Raw genomic sequence first — 17,897 nt, forward strand, 5'->3', positions numbered from 1 at the left:
ACTACACTTTGTGATAAGTATAGAAATCCATTTGTAGAAAAAGCAGTAGACCCACACATTTAAGTCATAGTAAAATCTTGGGGATCTCCCTCCCCCCCCCTCTATATATATATATGTGTGTGTGTGTGTGTGTGTGTGTGTGTGTGTATGTATGTATATTACCTTTGTCTATAGATATAGATAGATGAGAAACACCTTTTATTTTCTACCTAGAAAATGACGAAAAAAAATTAAAAATTTGACCCTGTGACTGTTATAGTAGTCAGTGTTTTACCAGAGCCAGATTAGCTATTTATCAAAACTCCCTTGATTAATATTTTAAAATTCTGAACCTTTAAAGTCTTAACACCATATATAGTCTTTAAGTGTTATCATTATTCTTTTTAATTATTTTCTCAGATCCTCACAATTTTCATAAACCTCAAAAATTTTTTTTCTCCCAATTTATCATGAAACACAGGTGGTTGATTACTGATCATTGCAGAGCAAGTTCTTTTAAATAGGAGAATAGTTTAAAAAAAAAAAAAAGACACTGAAACCTGTTTTGTGACTTTGCCTTCCCAGAAGACCTGAGAGGCAAGGCCTGATTTTCACAAATTAAAATTCATTGGCCAGGCAGCTGCTGCAAACTGATAAATCTACAGTTAGTTATTAACACTACCAGAGATCTGAGATCTGGGAAGGATACATTTGAGCAGGAAGTATAAAACAAATGACCTCTGTAACAGTAAAATGACAAAGACTTATCCTAGGCTCCTCTCAGTGGAGGCAGAGAGACATCAGGCTCCAGTGATCTCACAGGACAGTATTAACCCTTTGACTGCCACACAGGGTAGTGTCAGCCTTCAGCCACCAGACTCAAAAGATCTAAGAGACTTTCCTGTGATTGAGGGGCTTGAGAGACTGGCCTACCTTGTAAGGTAAAGAGAGGTGATCAATTCTCCAGTGTCCTGCTTGTCCACGGTCCACAGAGTCCTGGAGGTGGGGAAGGCATGGGGCAGCTCTTCCCATTGATTGGTATTACCACAGTCCAGGTGCAGACATTTGGGTGTGGGGGGGGGTGGAGTAGAGACCTTGAACTCACAGAGATCCACCTGCCCGGGTCTGTCTCCTGAGTGCTGCTGGTAGAGGTATGTGGCACCACTGCCTGGCTTTTCTATCCTTTTTATAACGTGTCACTTGATTCTGTGGGCTGTGTTCTTGTGGTGTCCTTCATCCCTCTGACCCCTCCAATCCCTCCTCCCTCAGCTCTACAGGACCCCCTTAGCCCTGCCTAACATTTGGGAGACTCAGCATCTGCGCTCATGGGTTTCTGGCTGAAGTCTCTTTGGTCTCTCTGATGATGATTATTCTAGGCTCCAGTTCCTAGCACAGCATGCACCCTGTCCTTCAAAGTGTAGGTGACTGGGTGGGTGTCCCAACCCCTTGCCTGGGTACAGGGGATGGCTGGTTCAGACTCTCTGTCCTCCATTACTAGGAGTCTTTTGAAGAGGAATTTTAATACCTTGATGGATATAAGACATGTCTAAATGACAATCCTGCTGGCTGGCTAGATATCTCTGTGTTTTGGACGCACTGTCTTAATATCAGGTTCAAAGGATGAATCTGAGGCACCTAGAACTCACTGGCCATTGTGATGGATACTTTTGGTTGCTCACTTAACTATGTCTGGAGTTGACTAAAACTCCAAAATGGCTGCACACTCCTGTGAGGGAATTTTGATTAACCGTCTGAAGTGGGGAGATCTACTTCTAATCCAGATCTTTGATGTGGGAAGACAGACCTTTAATCCAGATCTTTTGAGGTGGGAAGATCAACCTCTCATTTGGGTCATACCATATGCCCAAAAGCTTATACACAGAGATGGAAGAAGAAGTCGCTCTCTTTCTGTCTGCTGCTCTCACATTGCTTCCACCTCCACTCCTTCACTGGCATCAGAGCCTACATCTTCGGGATTTTAGTGAATACCAAAGACCAGCCGAGTCAGCCAACCTCACGGACTGAACAACTGCTGGATTCTTGGATCTTCGTGTCATGAAGTTTGTGAGACCTTGGGAAAAGACTATAGATGTGATCCAACTATAATGAAAAGATTTATTGATTAGCTGCTAGTAGGATGGACAATCTCTGAGCCAATCTTGAGCTTGCCGTGAGAAGGGCAGCAAGGGAAGGGTCTTTACAGGATAAATCCATGAGAAGACCTATGGTGTCAATGCAAGCAGGCAAAAACTTGTTGGTCCTGCCAAGTTGAGCGACCCTAATCAATCTTAGGGTATCTGCATAAGCAAGTTCTAGAAGTCAAAACAAATTAATTCCTGGGTGGGAGTCATTGAGGCAGGGTCACTGGATGAACCCAGAAACAAATGGCTAATGGGTACTAAGATAGATGCCATAAGATGGAGGTTTTTTTTTTTTTTTTTTTTTTTTTTTTTAAGCCATCACATTTGTTCATAGGCAGCCACTGTCAGATTAGCTGGATCACAGCCTACTTTTAAAAAAAATTATTTATTTATTTTATGTATACGAGTACACTGTAGCTGTCTTCAGAAACACCAGAAGAAGGCATCAGATCCCATTACAGATGGCTGTGAGGCACCATGTGGTTGGTGGGAATTGAACTCAGGACCTCTGGAAGAGCAGTTGGTGCTCTTAACCACTGAGCCATCGCTCCAGCCCGCTACATCATGTACAAGAGAGATTCATTCTATAAGTTCTGTTACTGTAAAGAACCCTGACCTATATATACAGCCATGCCTCCAGAAATCCTGAAGGGTCTGTTGAAAGTGGGCATACAAGGTCACATGTTTTATCAGGGACAAAAGTCTCTGTGTTATAGGTGAAGTTGTTAATGAGAGAGGGTCCTCTGTATAATATTTTAAAGACTATATCTGGTCTTTGTGCTATGTTAAGCAGAAGCCAGTGGCTTAGCTTTTCCTTTTGGGGTTATTGGAGGAAGATTATACAAAGGGAGAATAAATAGGCAAGCCCTTAATTCTTTTGGTACTATCTGTTCTTCCTAAAGGCACCAGGTGACTGGAGAAGTTAAGGTCTGCCTTTTCAGGTTTTATGAATTATTTTTATGACAGCAGTATCATGTCAAACGCATTCAAACCGTGTTCACTGAATGGCCCATTCCTTTCTGTTTTAAGATAAGTTTATACCTAATTTTGGAAACGAGGTTTCAGAGCTATGCTATAGCCTCAGAAAAATAGGTGTTTCAGTTACTTAGCTGCAGAATCCTCCTCTCCCCTATAATGCCTACGTTCTTATCTCAGAGAGGCAGGTTTAAGAGTGAAGAGTCCTTAAGCAAGTACACGAAGGGAGAATGCCCTAGTTAGAATATGCCAACTTGATACAGCCTAGAATCACTTGAAACACACACACACACACACACACACACACACACACACACACACACACACACCAAACAAAACCCCTAGATTGTATTGACTGAGAGGAAGTAACTTTCCTTAATGGGCCTCAACAAAGATCCTTCACCCTTTTTCCTTTCATTTGGGATTTTAGTCTAAAGAAGTAACTAAGTTGCTGTTTCCCTTTATAGTATTGCCAGGGGTACAGGGGTGGATACATTACGATGGTGGATGGGGGAGTGAGGTGGGGGGGTTGAGAGTAGTGGAGGGTAGGGGGTAGAGGGGGAGGAGTGGTGGTGTGGGATGGGTGGGCACTGGGAGCAGGAGGGAGTTCCTCTCCTTAATGGTCTCTAAGCCAGACACCATAGCTATCCCAATGAGGGGGACTGGGAAGAAAACCATCTCAATACAGAGGCTAACCTGATCTAACCTGATAGCATGTAAGTGCGAAGTTAGTTTCAAACCTGGGACAAAAGGCTGAGGTACCTATTTCACCTACCAGAGCGGAGCTGGCTGTCAGGTTCTCTTAGCATCTCCCAGTTCCTACCTATTACAGGGTATGGCTGGCATACTCTGCCTTCTACCCTGAACTTTCCATCCCCGGAGCTAGGCAGCCCTTTCTCTAGAGGCTCTTCCCTATACAATTCAGACACTTTGGTTACCTGCTGCTTTTGTGCATCTGGCCTCTGGGCTGCTACATCTGGCTCCCCTCTCTATATGCCCATCCCCACTGCTGTCTTCTCACTTGGTTCAGGGTCATGAACCATTCTGGACTCTCCCAGATGTATCTGCCTCTGGCTATGCTTTCCCCTTCTTTTATCTGCAACAAAGCTTCTCCTTCACACCTCTGGACAGTCAAGTTCTTTCCTTTTTCTTTCTTTCCTACACACCCGAAGCCATGTCTCTTCCTGTCCCAGGGCTAGATACCAGAGGAGGCGCAGTCCTTCTCTAGGACACATTACCGCAAAGCTTTTTCCTCTAATGTGTAACGAAGCTGATAGACCACTTGGGCTGTTTATATACCCAAAAGGAAGAATGGGGAGAGACAAAACCATCGTAGTACAAACCTGATATACTCACTGCGCTTTTGAGTTTCCAGCCTAGACTAGGCAATGTCTAGCAATGTCTACCTATCTCTTCCCCTGGGCCAGATGTCACTTTCCTGAAACCCTTCCATCCCTTCTTTCCAGCTTACCGTAACCCAGTAGCTCTCAAGGCTGTGTTCCTCTTTCAGGTGTCCCTGAATCCCTCTCACTATTGTTGGGTCTCTTTGTTATTGGTTAAAGTCAGAAATACAATGCAGCTGGGTTTTAACTCCTCAAGCAGGCAGAGACAAAGGACAGAGAGACAGGCTTCTGCTGTGTGTAATTTTAGGAAGCACGGTTCCCCTTGCCTGCTCTCCTTGCCCTGTGCCATGGACCCCTCACGATTTAGTACTGAGATCAGGCCACAGCTGGTGCCGCTTCCATCCTCCATTCCTCCTGAGAATGCCTGGAGCTACTGCCTGGAGTTTCACAGAGCATCCACCCCCGTGGCTGGCTCTGTCGACTGCTCTGCTTGCTGCTTGCCTGGTGCACAATGGCCACCTCACCCTTTAGCCTCGTGGACAGAAAACACTAGAGACATTTATATTCAAAAACTGATGGGATAACTGAAAGGCTGGGTGAAGAATAGCTTGCCCCATTCTCCTTGGCCTCTGCCGTTGCCTTCGGAGGCTACAAACTATCGGTGCCCTGAGAGAACTACAAGTCTACAGCTTCTTATCAGTTTCCCAACTGGCCCAATTCTATCCTCTTCTTCCTTCTATTCCTTTCCTGCCTGGAAAACCCACCTTCATATCTTCGCCCGACAATTAGCTTCTGCTGCCTTTATTATCCAATCAAAACTTAGGGAAACTCTCCCTACAGACTCCTTTAGATTTTAGGCTGAGAAAGAGTAGTGCCATTGAAGAAAATATAAAGGCCCTGGTGTGGTGGCCTGCCTTTAATCCCAGTATTTTGAAGGCAGAGGAAGGATGATCTCTGTGAGTTCAAGGGCAGCCTAGCTTACATAGTGAGTCCCAGGGATAGCCATTACTACATTAATGTCTCAATTGGGGGGGAAAAAGTATAATGAGTTGGAAGTTTGCCATTAAGACTCATGAGCATTTGTGAATCCAGCTCCAGGGGATTACACACACCCACACCCTCCTATTCTCCTGGGGCACCACACACACACACACACACACACACACACACACACACACACACACACACACACACACACACCACACTATACATACTTGGAGGCAAGCACTCAAACACATTGTGAGACATCTACCAGAGAAGACCAGTCGGACATGAGTTTAAGCCATCAGGAAGTCTTTATTAGCTGTCCTGTGACTATACTGGGTGTAGACTGGGTGTATGCTGGAATGCCAGTGTATTACTGAACCTTCTTGGGTTAAGCTTTTAAGCACAAAACAAACAAATAACAACAACAAAAATACCCAAACCAAACCAAACCAAACCAAACCAAACCATGTCCTGGGTCGACATACTAAAGCTAAGAAGAACAGTTTAGCCAGAGCAGAACTACAGAAGCAAAAAAGCAAGGAGATGTTCACAGACCTGTGAGCTCTGGTGGACTCGGTCGGTCTTTGTTTTAGTTTTGGTTTAGGTTGTTGCTAAGGTCTGGGGCCTTAAATTCTGGGGCCCTGTTACAACATAAAATATTAATTAGTTAATTAATTAATTAAAAATACAGCTGGATATAGTAGTCACTGGTGGTGCGCGGACCATGTTGCAGATAATGGATTGACCCATGTGCCTTCAACTACCATGACTGTGGACTGTGAGACGCTTATGATGCCTCTGCTCAAGAGAGTTGCCCAGGCAACGGTGGCAGCCCTCTCACCTGCAGATTCTGCTCCTGCCTACCCCCCCATGCTCATCCAAAGCCAATCATTGACTCAAATAAGGATACAGAAGTCCAACACATTAGCCACCTTCTGTGGTCATTCACACTTCAGAGCACTCAACAGGGTTAAGCCAAGGCCACAAACCTTCCTGTCCATGGAATAGGAAGAGGCACTCTCTACTCCTCCTCCTCCCACCTCCTTGGTCCCATCTGTGCCTCATGGAACCCATAGCTGCCACTTGTTGGTTAGGAATGAATTCAGGTGTGGCCTAGGAATTGTCATTGCTGGGTTGTGACTTTCTCTACACTATGGCTGCCAGCACGCACAAGAGCAAATGGCCTTGTATTAGTCAGCATTCTCTAGAAGAACAGAACTTATAGAACAAATCTGTCTGTCTGTCTTTCCGTCCGTCCGTCCATCCATCCATCCATCCATCCATCCATCTATCCATCCACCTATCTATCCATCCATCTATCCATCCACCTATCTATCTATCCATCCATCCATCCATCTATCCATCCACCTATCTATCTATCCATCCATCCATCCATCTATCCATCCACCTATCTATCCACCCATCCATCCATCCATCCATCCATCCATCCATCCATCTATCCATCCACCTATCTATCCATCCATCCATCAATCCATCTACCTATCTATCCGTCCATCCATCGCTATCTATGTTTATATAAGTTCCAGGTTGGCTTTGAACTTACAGAGACCCATTTGCTTTTGTCCCCTAAACGCCGAGATAAAGGTGTGTTCCACCACAGTTAGCCTTAAAAAGTTTTTTTTTTTTTAAATAAACCTTTTAAAAATTAAAAAAAAAAAAAAAAGTGTACGAGTGTTATGCCAGCATGTATGTTTGTAGACCACATGCATGCAGCGCCCACGGAGGCCATAAGAAAACATCGGATCCTCTGGAACTGGAATCACAGATGTTTGGAAACTGCTATGTGGGCGCTAGGAATGAAACCTGGCTCCTCTGCAGGACCAGCCAGTATATATATATATATATTTTTTTTTACTTACAGGTTCAGCTCTTTATTGAGCATGTTAAAAAAAGCAGTTTAGTCAAAAAGACCAAAGCCCATGTCATCTTTCGACTCTTCGGTTTCTTCCTTCTTTGCTTCCACGTTCTTCTCAGCCGGGGCAGCAGCGGTGGATGGAGCAGGACCACCAGCAGGAGCGGCTCCAGCTGCTGAAGCGGGCCCACCAGCCCCTACATTGCAGATGAGGCTCCCAGTGTTGACGTTGGCCAGAGCCTTTGCAAACAAGCCAGGCCAGAAAGGTTCAGCATTGACACCAGCTGCTTTAATGAGGGCATTGGTCTTATCCTCCGTGACCGGCACCTCGTCATCGTGCCGGATGAGGGGGGAGCAGATGCAGGCGAGCTCGGAGAGGCGGAAGCCATGTTGTAGACCGAGCACCTGGGCGGCAGCTGAGGAAAGACCAGCCATTGCTCTTAATTACCGAGATGTCACTCCAGCCCGAATTCAATTCTTTTCCACCAGGAGACCATTTTTGGTGCCAATTCCTTGATGCTGTCTGCAAATTGCTCTCTAATCAATTAATGTAGTTAATTAGCTATGTCGTTAGTTTTTTTATAACCATCATGTAGGCATTCAAGAAGAAGGATTTTTTTTTCTTTTCATGGCTACAAAATTCTTCATGTCTTTCAGTTCAAATGTACTGACTGAATTGTTCAAATGAGATTTATTCCTTAAATGTTCTTAATGTAGTTTCTCAATAGTTAAAACTTTATTCTTAGAGAAATCATGAATTTGTTTTCTTGCTGTCAATTTTGTTACATAGATATTTTGTCAATTCTTTTTTAAAATTATATTATATTTATTAATTATTTGTATGTGTGTGAGAGAACATGGATCACAGCTCAGGAAAGTCTGGTCTCTCCTTTTTTGAGAGTCCTGCCTATTAAACTCAGGTCTTCGGATTTCCAAGCAAATACCCTTACCTGCTGAAGATCTCACTGGTCCGACCTGATCAGTTCTTAAGAGCATTTAGTTTATGTTTGGGAGACAGAGACGTTTTTATTAGTGCTGGAAGTACAAAGACTTTCTGTGGGGTGAAAAGTCTGACGCATTTTATACCTTGCTGAAACATCTTTGAAGAAGGATAAAATAAAGTCATACAAATGTTTCTCCCAAGAACTTCACTAAAAGTAAAGTGAACCCAAATGGTGCCAAGGTGCCAAGAAGTGTGTGCACAGTGCTCCAGATGCGTCTGTCTGTCCCTCATTTATCCCTTAGTACTGAGCCCCTCCCCACCCCCTTTGCTACTTGACCGACTTTCAGGAGTTTCTACAGAACCAAGTGAAGCCACAGCTACCGTAGGCTCTGCTGAGATAAAAGTCTTTTCAAGGTCAGGATATTTGTTATCAGAAGGACTGTTTTGAAATCTGTGACAGGAACCAAAGAGAGTAAAGCGTGGCCTAGAGGAACAAAATGATAGATTTCTTCCACGGCTCTTGTGGTTAAAGACCCTGAGATGAGAAAAAGGAATGATCAAAATTCAATAAGTCATTCCACTCAAAAAGTAGATAAAAGTTATATTAGGTGGGGATCTGGAAAGCCAACTAGGATGTGCCTCGGTGCTCTGTATCACCCGCCAGCCTGAGATTACAAATAGAGAAAATAATGAGGGGGCAGGGGCTTGACAGGGCAGGCGGTAAGATGGGGGTGGGGTCAGAGTGGACGCAAAGCATCATCTACATGCACGGGATTGCCAAGGCACGATTTTAATTAATAAAAGGAGATAGACCTAGCTGGAGTTTTACAAGTAGAGATCCGTGAGCCCTTACTAAATCTGTAAGTAAATTTAGTGACATTGTTTAGAATTTTAAAAAGTTATGTATCACAGGAAACTGCTAGAATTTATTGTCCATGTTATTTGATGGAATGTCTATGGTGGTTATTTATATATGTGATTGGCGTGTAAAACTGGGATATGTTATGAAATGTATTTCTTGACATGAGCCACTGCCCCAATAGTTTGAAATTTCCTACAGCAAAGCTGACCTGATGCTCTCAAGAGTGTTAATAAATGTTTGAGAAATAATGTATATTTTCATACGGCAACTGTAAGATCACCTCCTAGGATCCATCCAAGAGAAATAAAAACTTACCATGAGTACACAGAGCTGCAGCCCTGGCGTGTAGAATGTGGAGGCAGGAGAATCAGGAGTTCAACACCAGACTCTAGCAAGTTTCAGACTAGCCTGCGTTAAATGAGACCACCCATCCCTCAATCCCAAAACAACAAACGCTTGTAACAGCAATAACACCCCATTGATATGCACACATAATCTTTATCTAAGTATTTAGTGATTTCATTCATAGTTTCAGGAAAAAAGAAACAATGCTCCTCCACTTTGAGAGTGGGAATCCGGTGCATCTGGAGAAGCTGAACATTCCTGGATGACAAAGGGTGTTACCCGACTGGAGATGGGGCTCGGTGCTGGAGTACCATGCCCATTCTGCTCAAAGCCCTGGGTTCCATCCTTAGCACTCCCAACAGGCATATCAGCATGGGCAGCTCTCAAATGCATTCTTCTAAATGAAAGACAAGATTTCAAAGGCATCCTGCGGCATAGCATCAGGTATCCTCTGTGATCTCTGGGATGTGGGGTGGGTGCAAAGGGGAATCTTCTGTGGGGTGCTGAAACTTTTGTATAATGCTTGTGTAATACAGCTGTGTGATGTGCTAGAGCTGTGGGGCTCTGCATGTTAAAGGGTGAGTCACTTGGTGTGAACTGATACCTCAACAAAAGAGGGAAAAAGCCAAGAGGAAGAAGGAGCCTTCAGCTATCCTGCAACCCCAGTCTCCGACACAGAAGCACATATATTCTGTCACAGAGATGCCAAGTCACACGCAGACAACAATACATCATCAGTTCCACAGCTGCGAAATTTACTTTATGATTCACAGCCCCCCCCCCCCCCGCCCACACAACTCCCTAGACCAGACTCCTTTGTGGCTGTCCAGTGGAATTCCCAGACAGTTCCTTTCAGTCCTCTTTCCCCTGTAGCTGATGAGTTTTCCACCTGTTTTGCTAAGTACTGGATCAGATGAACACATTTGGCCCTTCTCTCCCACATATCAACCCCCCCCCCCCCGTATCCGTTCGAGGATACAAGATAACCCCTGAGCAACACAGGAACGTGCTCAATGTGTGGACAATACCTTCAAATACTATTTAAGAGTACATCAAGTTTACCAAAAGCACTGTGACTTGGTAGGATGAGCAGACGCTGCACATAGGACATTTCAGGACTGTAAAGACTATGTAACCATTGTGAGGCTAAATGCAGGAAAGAAACCAGGAAAGCAGACAAGGCAACATGATTCAAACTGTGATGTTCTGAAAAAGGCAAAACTATAGATACAGGGAAATGATTTGTAGTTGTCAAGGTCTCCAAAGGAGGGAGGCATGTTGGGTGGACCAAATGGCTTTTTAAGATAGTGAAACTATTATTCAGACTGGCTCAGCAGTTAAGAGCACTCACTGCCTGCTCTTCCAGAGGTCCTGAGTTCAATTCCCAGCAACCACATGGTGGCTCACAACCATCTGTAATGGGATCTGATACCCTCTTCTGGTGTGTCTGAAGACAGCTACAGTGTACTCATATGCATGAAGTAAATAAATAAATTTTTCTTAAAAGAACTATTATTCTGTAAGAACTACAATGCTGTATGTCTTAGTTAGGGTTTCTATTGCTGTGATGAAACACCATCACCAAAAAAGCAAGCTGGGGAGGAAAAGATTATTCTGCTTACATTTCCACAGCACTGTTTATCCTCAAAGGAAGTCAGGACAGGAACTCACACAGGACAGGAACCTGAAGATGGAGCTGATGCAGAGGCCATGGAGGGGTGCTGTTTACTGGCTTGCTCCTCATGGCTTGCTCAGCCTGCTTTTTTTTTTATAGAACTGAGGACAGCCAGCCTAGGAATGGCTCCACCCACAGTGGACTGGTCCCTCCCCCATCAATCACTCATTAAGAAAATGTCCTACAGCTGAATTCTATAGAGGCATTTTTCTCAACTTAGGTTTCTCCTTTTCAGATAACTCTAGCTATGTCAAGTTGACTTAAGTTTAGCCAGCCCACTAGATGTCTGTTAGTCATGTTTGTCAAAACTCATAAAACACGCAATATGAAGAATGAGTTCTAACAGAAACTGGCCTTTAGTCCAGAACCTAGGCTTTGACAAATGTATCACACTAGTGCAAGAATGTTCAAGATAGGAAGAGGTCAGGGAGCAGACATGAAAATTTTCCTTCCTATTAATTTTTACCTCAAACTTCTAAAACAAACCAACAGAAAGGTTATTAGTTTTAAAGATCTCTGGAGTGAGGCTGCATATTGACTTGGAAGGCATTTTAGATTCAGTGAAGTATCCTTCAAGGTACAGTTGTTTAAATAAGTATAGAAAAGCTCTTTTAATGAGATACAAATCTAAGCTTGGCCCTTTCATCAGTCTGTGAAATGGCTCAGCAGCTTAAATCCTTACTGCCAAGTGTGCCAACCTGAGTTTTGTCCCCAGAACCCACGTGGGGGAGGGAGAGAACTGACTCCCCTAAGTTGTCTTCATACAAGACCTGTGGCGCTCTTGTAGATCCATATATACACTCACGTGTGTAAAAAAAAAGATAAATTCAGATGATACTGTACCATAGCTTTATTAACAACATATAATTCAGATGATACTGTACCATAGCTTTATTAACAACATTAAAACAATTTATTGTTACATATTTCAAAAATTTTTATTCCAAGTATTATGTGTTTGCGTATACCTTGTTGAGCCATCGTACTGGCCCACTATTTTTCTTTTCAACAGCCCTAAACATATTATAAAATCAATCAGGTTAGATGAAATAGGGTATACATTTAAATAATAAGATAAATCTAGCAGATGTGGAACCGATGTGTTGTCTGTATGTGACTTTCAAGTCATTACGTCAGAATGCTTGACATAAGCAACTTACGGGAAGAACGTTGTTCTTTTCAGATAGGGTTTTTCTGTGTAGCCCTGACTGTCCTAAAACTCTGTGTAGATCAGGTTGGCCTCAAACTCAGAGGTCCCCCTACCTAAGCCTCCTGAGTGCTAGGATTGAAGGCATGTGCCACCACTGCCCAGCTGAAAGACTTCTTTTGCATGTGGTTTTAGTCCATCATGGTGGAAAGGCTCACAGCATAGCCCACAGGAAGCAGAGTAGGGTAGTAACAAGAAGGGCTGGGGCAAAATGCAGTGCAGGGACATGGGCTGGTGATTCCATAGCTCTCCTGTCTACACATAGTCTATGGAGATGAGTAGGCAGGGCTAGTGACGTGGGACTTGCCATCAAGCCTGATGACTCGAATTTGGTCCTCGGAAGTGTCACATGTCTCTGATCTCTACTTGCATTTGTGGTACACCCCTAAACCACACACACAAAAGAAACAAACAAGGGGGTTTGCATCACCTGTTCCTTCCTGCCCAACCTGCTACAACATGGCTTCCGTCCGTAGCACTCTGATAAAACATCAAACAGTCTCACATGGCCAAATATAGGAATTGTTACCTCTCTCAGTCCCTTGGAAAACTCCAGTACACTGACTGCTGTTTCCCATGGGGCAGGCTTTCTGCTTGTGGTTAATTTGACCCTACTCTCTTGTCCTTCTGAACCCTAGGGACTCCATTCTGTGGATAGGGCCTGACCAACCCCTCTTCCCTATGCTCATAAAAAACATATAACAGTTATCAAGTGATATAAAAATATATACTATATATTATATAATGTAAATAGTATATAACATAAATAATATAAAATTTAGCAATGATCAAATCTGACAAGTGGCTGTTATATTTTTCTTAGCAATTCTTTTCCTTTTTATCAAAAACTTTAAATTATTTGTGTGTGTGAATGTGTGTGCATATGAGTACAGGCATCACGGAAGCCAGAAGAAGGCATCGTATTTCCTAGAGCTGACTTATGGGTGGTTGTGAACTGCCAGATGTGGGTGCTGGGAACCGTGCCCTGTTCCTCTATGGGTGTTCCTAACTGCTGAGCCATCTCTCTAGTTTTTTTTTTTTTTTTTTTTTAATCCTGTTTTTGTTTTGTTTTAGATTTAAAACAATGACATAGAAGTGAATGGAAAAAAGAATTGAACACTAACAACCCAGAAAAGTCCTGGGAGCTGCTGGTTTTCTTGTCTGGGGAAAGTGCTTTGGGGTAGCTGGGGGGAGGGGTAGTGGAACTTGAGTTAAAAGGCAGGCAGGGTGACTCGGAAACAAAACCCACATGGCTCCAGTTTTACGAGCTGCCCACAGTTGTGAGAGTCAGTGGGACCGAAAGCAGAATTGCGATTACCAGAGGCCGAGACAAGACTGGGGTTAGTGTTTAATGCATGCAGGATTTTACTTTAGGACAATGGAAAGTTCTGGATGTGGGTAGAGAAAATAGTTATCCAAACTGCGAGTATAATCATTGCTATTGAACTGTACATTTGAAATGGCATAATTAATACGGTATTACATACTTAATTACTAATTATTATTTCCGTTGGGGGGAGTTAATATGAACCACAGTGTGTATTTTTCAGCTGGATGACTTGTGGACTTGGCTCTCTTTTTCTACCTTTACATGGGTCCTGGGGATATGACTCAGGTTCTTAGGGTTTCACAGCTGATCCGTCTCACTTGCCCTAATAAACATACATTCTAATAGGGACTTAGAAAAGGAAGAAAGTTCGACTTGGGGACATGCTAATATTCAAATGCTCAGGTAGTTGGATTAGGTAGTGACCCAAGCCGTCAGTAAAGACTTAGCAAGTGCCACACTGGAGCCACAGAGACCATATAAGGAAGAGGTGTGTGGTTAGCATCTACCCAGAGAGTGTAACCGCTGGTGCAAGGTAAGTGAGAAGACAAGAAAGGATAGGGTTAAAAATTAACCACAAGCAGAAAGCCTCTCTGTGGGAGGCAGCCTTAGTTTTCCAGGGCCTGGGAGAGGCAACAGTTACCAGATGTTGCCATGTGAGATTGTTTGGTGTTTTGTGGTGGTTAACTGACACCCCCCCCCAAACACACAACACATTGAAGAAAGTTCTGCTGTGAAGGGGGGGTTGGGAGGTGGGGGTGGGGGGATGGGGGTGGGGGGCAGGGGGATGGGGGGTGAGTGCAGCCACTGGAGAGTTTGAGGTTGAGTGTGGTCTCAGGTTTTTTGTTTTTTTAATTGATATAAACTCCCTCTGCATGGTAGGCAGGCTCTCTGCTACTGAGCTACACTCCCACCCAGGGCTATTTTCAGATGAGACTTTGTGTGTGTGGAATGGCTTACCAGAGAAAGAGTGATGGACTAAACAAGAAAGAGGGAGAACTGGAGGAGGGGCGTGAGTGGTGTGAAGAACCTTTGGTAGAAGCAGGGCGCCCCCTGAACTTTCCAGAAGAGGCTTCGGTCCCGATGAGGGTGAGAGCCACAGATGTGCTGACGAGAAGCTCATGTCTCTGCTGGCTGAATTTTTGTCAACTTGTCACAAACCAGGACTCATCGGTGAAGATGTAACCTCAGTTGAGAACATGACTCCACCAGATTAGCCTACGGACAGACTTGTGGGATATTTCCTTGATTTGTGTAGGAAGGTCTAGCATACTCGGTTGATGTCACCCCTGGTCACATGGTCCTAGGTTGTATAAGAAAGCAGTTTGAGCATGCCATGGAGGAGTGAGCCAGTAAGTAGTATTCCACCTTAACCTCTGCTTCAGTTTCTGCCTCTAGGTTCCTGCTTTGATTTCCTGACTTCCCACGGAGGCTGGGACCCAAGGGTTTTAAGATGCTCTTTTGGTCTTGATGTTTGGCGCCTTAGAAAGACTAACAATGGCTTCTGTTTTCTCAGTGAGGTGTGAAGTTGGGTCCCCAGATGGCCTTGTTAGGGGATATAAGAGTCTTCTGAACACTTAGGAGAGTAAAGAGAAGTCACAGTGGAGACTGAGAAAGACAACTTCCAGGAGAAGGGCAGTGGGCTGAAGAGGGGGCAGGAGTGCTCTGGAAAGCCTTGCGGGCTGAATATAAAGCAGCCTTCCTGGTCCTTTGAAAGGTGTGTGAGGGGAGCATAGGTTGAGGCCACCTACACTTGGGGCTCTCAAAGTGAGCTCATGGTCCAGCAGTATCAGCAGTACCTGGGAACTCAGAAATGCACAGCACGGCCCCTCCCCCACGTACTGAACAGAAACTGTGGGGGTGCAGCCTGGTTTGCTCAGTTTCTCACAAGCCCTCCAGTGTTTCTGAGGGGGAAGGAGCCAAGGGCATAAGCATGAACAAGTAAGTCCAGGCGAGCAGGGCAGCCGTCCTCCCGGGGGCAGCTTTTCCTAGTGCTCTGAGCTCTGGTGCTCTTCTCTCCTCCTGATCCATAAATCTACATGGGGAATAGAGTGCCCTTTAAAGGAATTCTCAAGTCTTTCTAAGGAAGCGTGCACGCAGGTACACACACACACACACACACACACACACACACACACACACACACATTGTAAGGCAAATAACAGTTTTCAAATGCGTTCTTCTATACATCTCCTGAGTCCGAATTTGGATGTTGAACATTATGTGTTGTTCTTTGCCCTGACCCCACCGTGCTTTGAAAGACTTCCGGACGGTCCTTCCCAGGTCTCTCCTTTCAGGATAGCTGCATGGATCTTCTTGAGGCCCGACCTACCTTTCTACAGGGCTCAGCATTCAGTGCTGTTGGAAAACGGTAATGAACAGGCTGTCATACTTGAGGAGCACTCCCCTCCTCAGCTGAAATAGATTCATGGATGACTCAGAGTCTCCCGGTCCTGCTAGTGACTCACAAGATGTTTATGGGTAAGCGCTTCTCCCAGGAAGTTGACAGTCCTATCCTCCTACCTGAGTCACAAGTGGTGCTCCTCTCAAAGCAAAATTATCACCAAGACCAGGGACTGTGAGCTAAAAAAGACCACCTAGATGTGGCCTCAAGAAATCAGACGAGGGTTGAAGCTTAAGCTCAGGGGGTGAAATTTGTTCCTAATTTGCTGGTGGCTTTGGGCCGACTGACACTCAAGTGTTCAGTGCTCCTATATGAAAATGGAGATATCCTGTCACCCAAGGAGACATCCCAAAGGTGCAAAAGTAAACCTGGAGGAGACTCTCCGGTACCAAAGGGAGAAGTCCTGGGAATGATTTCATCCCTGGGAATTCCCAGGATGATCTGTATCTTCAGTGAGGCCTAATATAGGGTGGGAGAAGGAAACATGGGGTATCCAGGGGACAAGAACAAGGATGGGGTAGGAGGAGGTCAGGTTTGGGGACCCAGTGGCAGGGGCTAGTGTGACCAGAGAGACCGGAGCTCAGCAAGTACAGTCACAACATCCCAAGATGCTGGGATCTTACCTGTTTGTCCCTGTCTGTCTTCCTCACTGCCTCTGCCTTCATTTTCCACGTGTTAATACTATCTACCCCACCCCCTCGCCTGCCCCTGAAATTTCCCCTGTCCTCTCTCTCTTCTGCTACTTGAGGAGCATCAAAGGCGAGTCTTGTGTGGGTTGAGTACTTCCTTTCCTGTTTAGTTGGTGTGTGGCACAACCATTAGCCCATCCTGTTTACTTCTCACTGACACACAGGTTGTGATGCAAGCCTATCCACAGGACCCCCGAGTGTGGGAAGGGTCAGGATGCTGACACATACTGTGACCAGATTTGTTTGTTTCACTGGAGACTAGGATGTTCCGTGTTCTGAATGCACCCATGTTTGGGACAGTCAGGTGTGCCCATGATGTTAATGACCCAGCATACTGGGTGGGCATGGCTCCAGACTCAGAACAGACCTTCTGGGTGCACAGCTCTTCAGAAAGTGGGTGTCACCTCTGCAGTGAGAGGCCTCTCATCCCATGCGTCTATTTCTTTTTTTTTTTTCTTTTTAAAGAGTTATCTATTTATTTAGATGGTTGTGAGCCACCATGTGGGTGCTGGGATTTGAACTCAGGACCTCTGGAAGAGCAGTCAGGGCTCTTAACCACTGAGCCATCTCTCCAGTGACCCCCCCCCCCACACATCTATTTCTTTTGAGGTAGTTGGGTACATATCAGTGAGTGCCTTCTCCACTTCCCCTCTCTGCCTGCCTTCCCTTGATTGCTCTCTTTTAATTAATGTGATTTGAGGCGCCCCCCAATTGTCTTTTTATTTTATTTTAACTCCTCAAATTCCAAGTAATGGCCATGATTTAGGCTGTAAGTGGGTGAAAACTTCTGGTTGGGTGGCAGAAAGACGACATGCCCGTGGAAGGTGATGACCATTGACAAGGAAGCATGATTCTTGCCCACGACCAAATTCCTAAACTCTGAGTACAAGAGTCTGAATAAACAACGATTGTCAAACAAAAAGCCAGGGCGCAGACAACACTCAAATAAGCAAATAATCCAGGTGAGAAGTTTTGAATAATCCGGGGGAGGTCTGGAATTCCCACAGTGACCCAGAGCTTTCCAGACCACTGGTTTTCTGGCCTGAGTGTACGCTGCGTACGAAGGGGGAAATGTCAGCCAGTCCTGACTTCCTTTAAGGAGGGAGAATCCATTCTGTGTGTTTCTTCTGCTTCCTCTGCTGGGAGA

At 44.8% G+C, this 17,897-nt stretch overlaps 1 protein-coding gene across 1 annotated transcript; it reads right to left on the reverse strand.

Moving 5' to 3' along the window:
• Nucleotides 1–7,343: 7,343 nt before the first annotated feature.
• LOC308431454 (large ribosomal subunit protein P1-like) lies at nucleotides 7,344–7,733 on the reverse strand (the record flags this gene model as incomplete). Its single annotated transcript, XM_080930948.1, has 1 exon — nucleotides 7,344–7,733. One exon carries the CDS (start codon nucleotides 7,731–7,733, stop codon nucleotides 7,344–7,346), a length of 390 nt encoding a protein of 129 aa, XP_080787074.1.
• Between the last annotated feature and the right edge of the window lie 10,164 nt (nucleotides 7,734–17,897).

Source organism: Micromys minutus, assembly GCF_963924665.1.
Source record: "Micromys minutus genome assembly, chromosome: 17".
Lineage (NCBI taxonomy): Eukaryota > Metazoa > Chordata > Mammalia > Rodentia > Muridae > Micromys > Micromys minutus.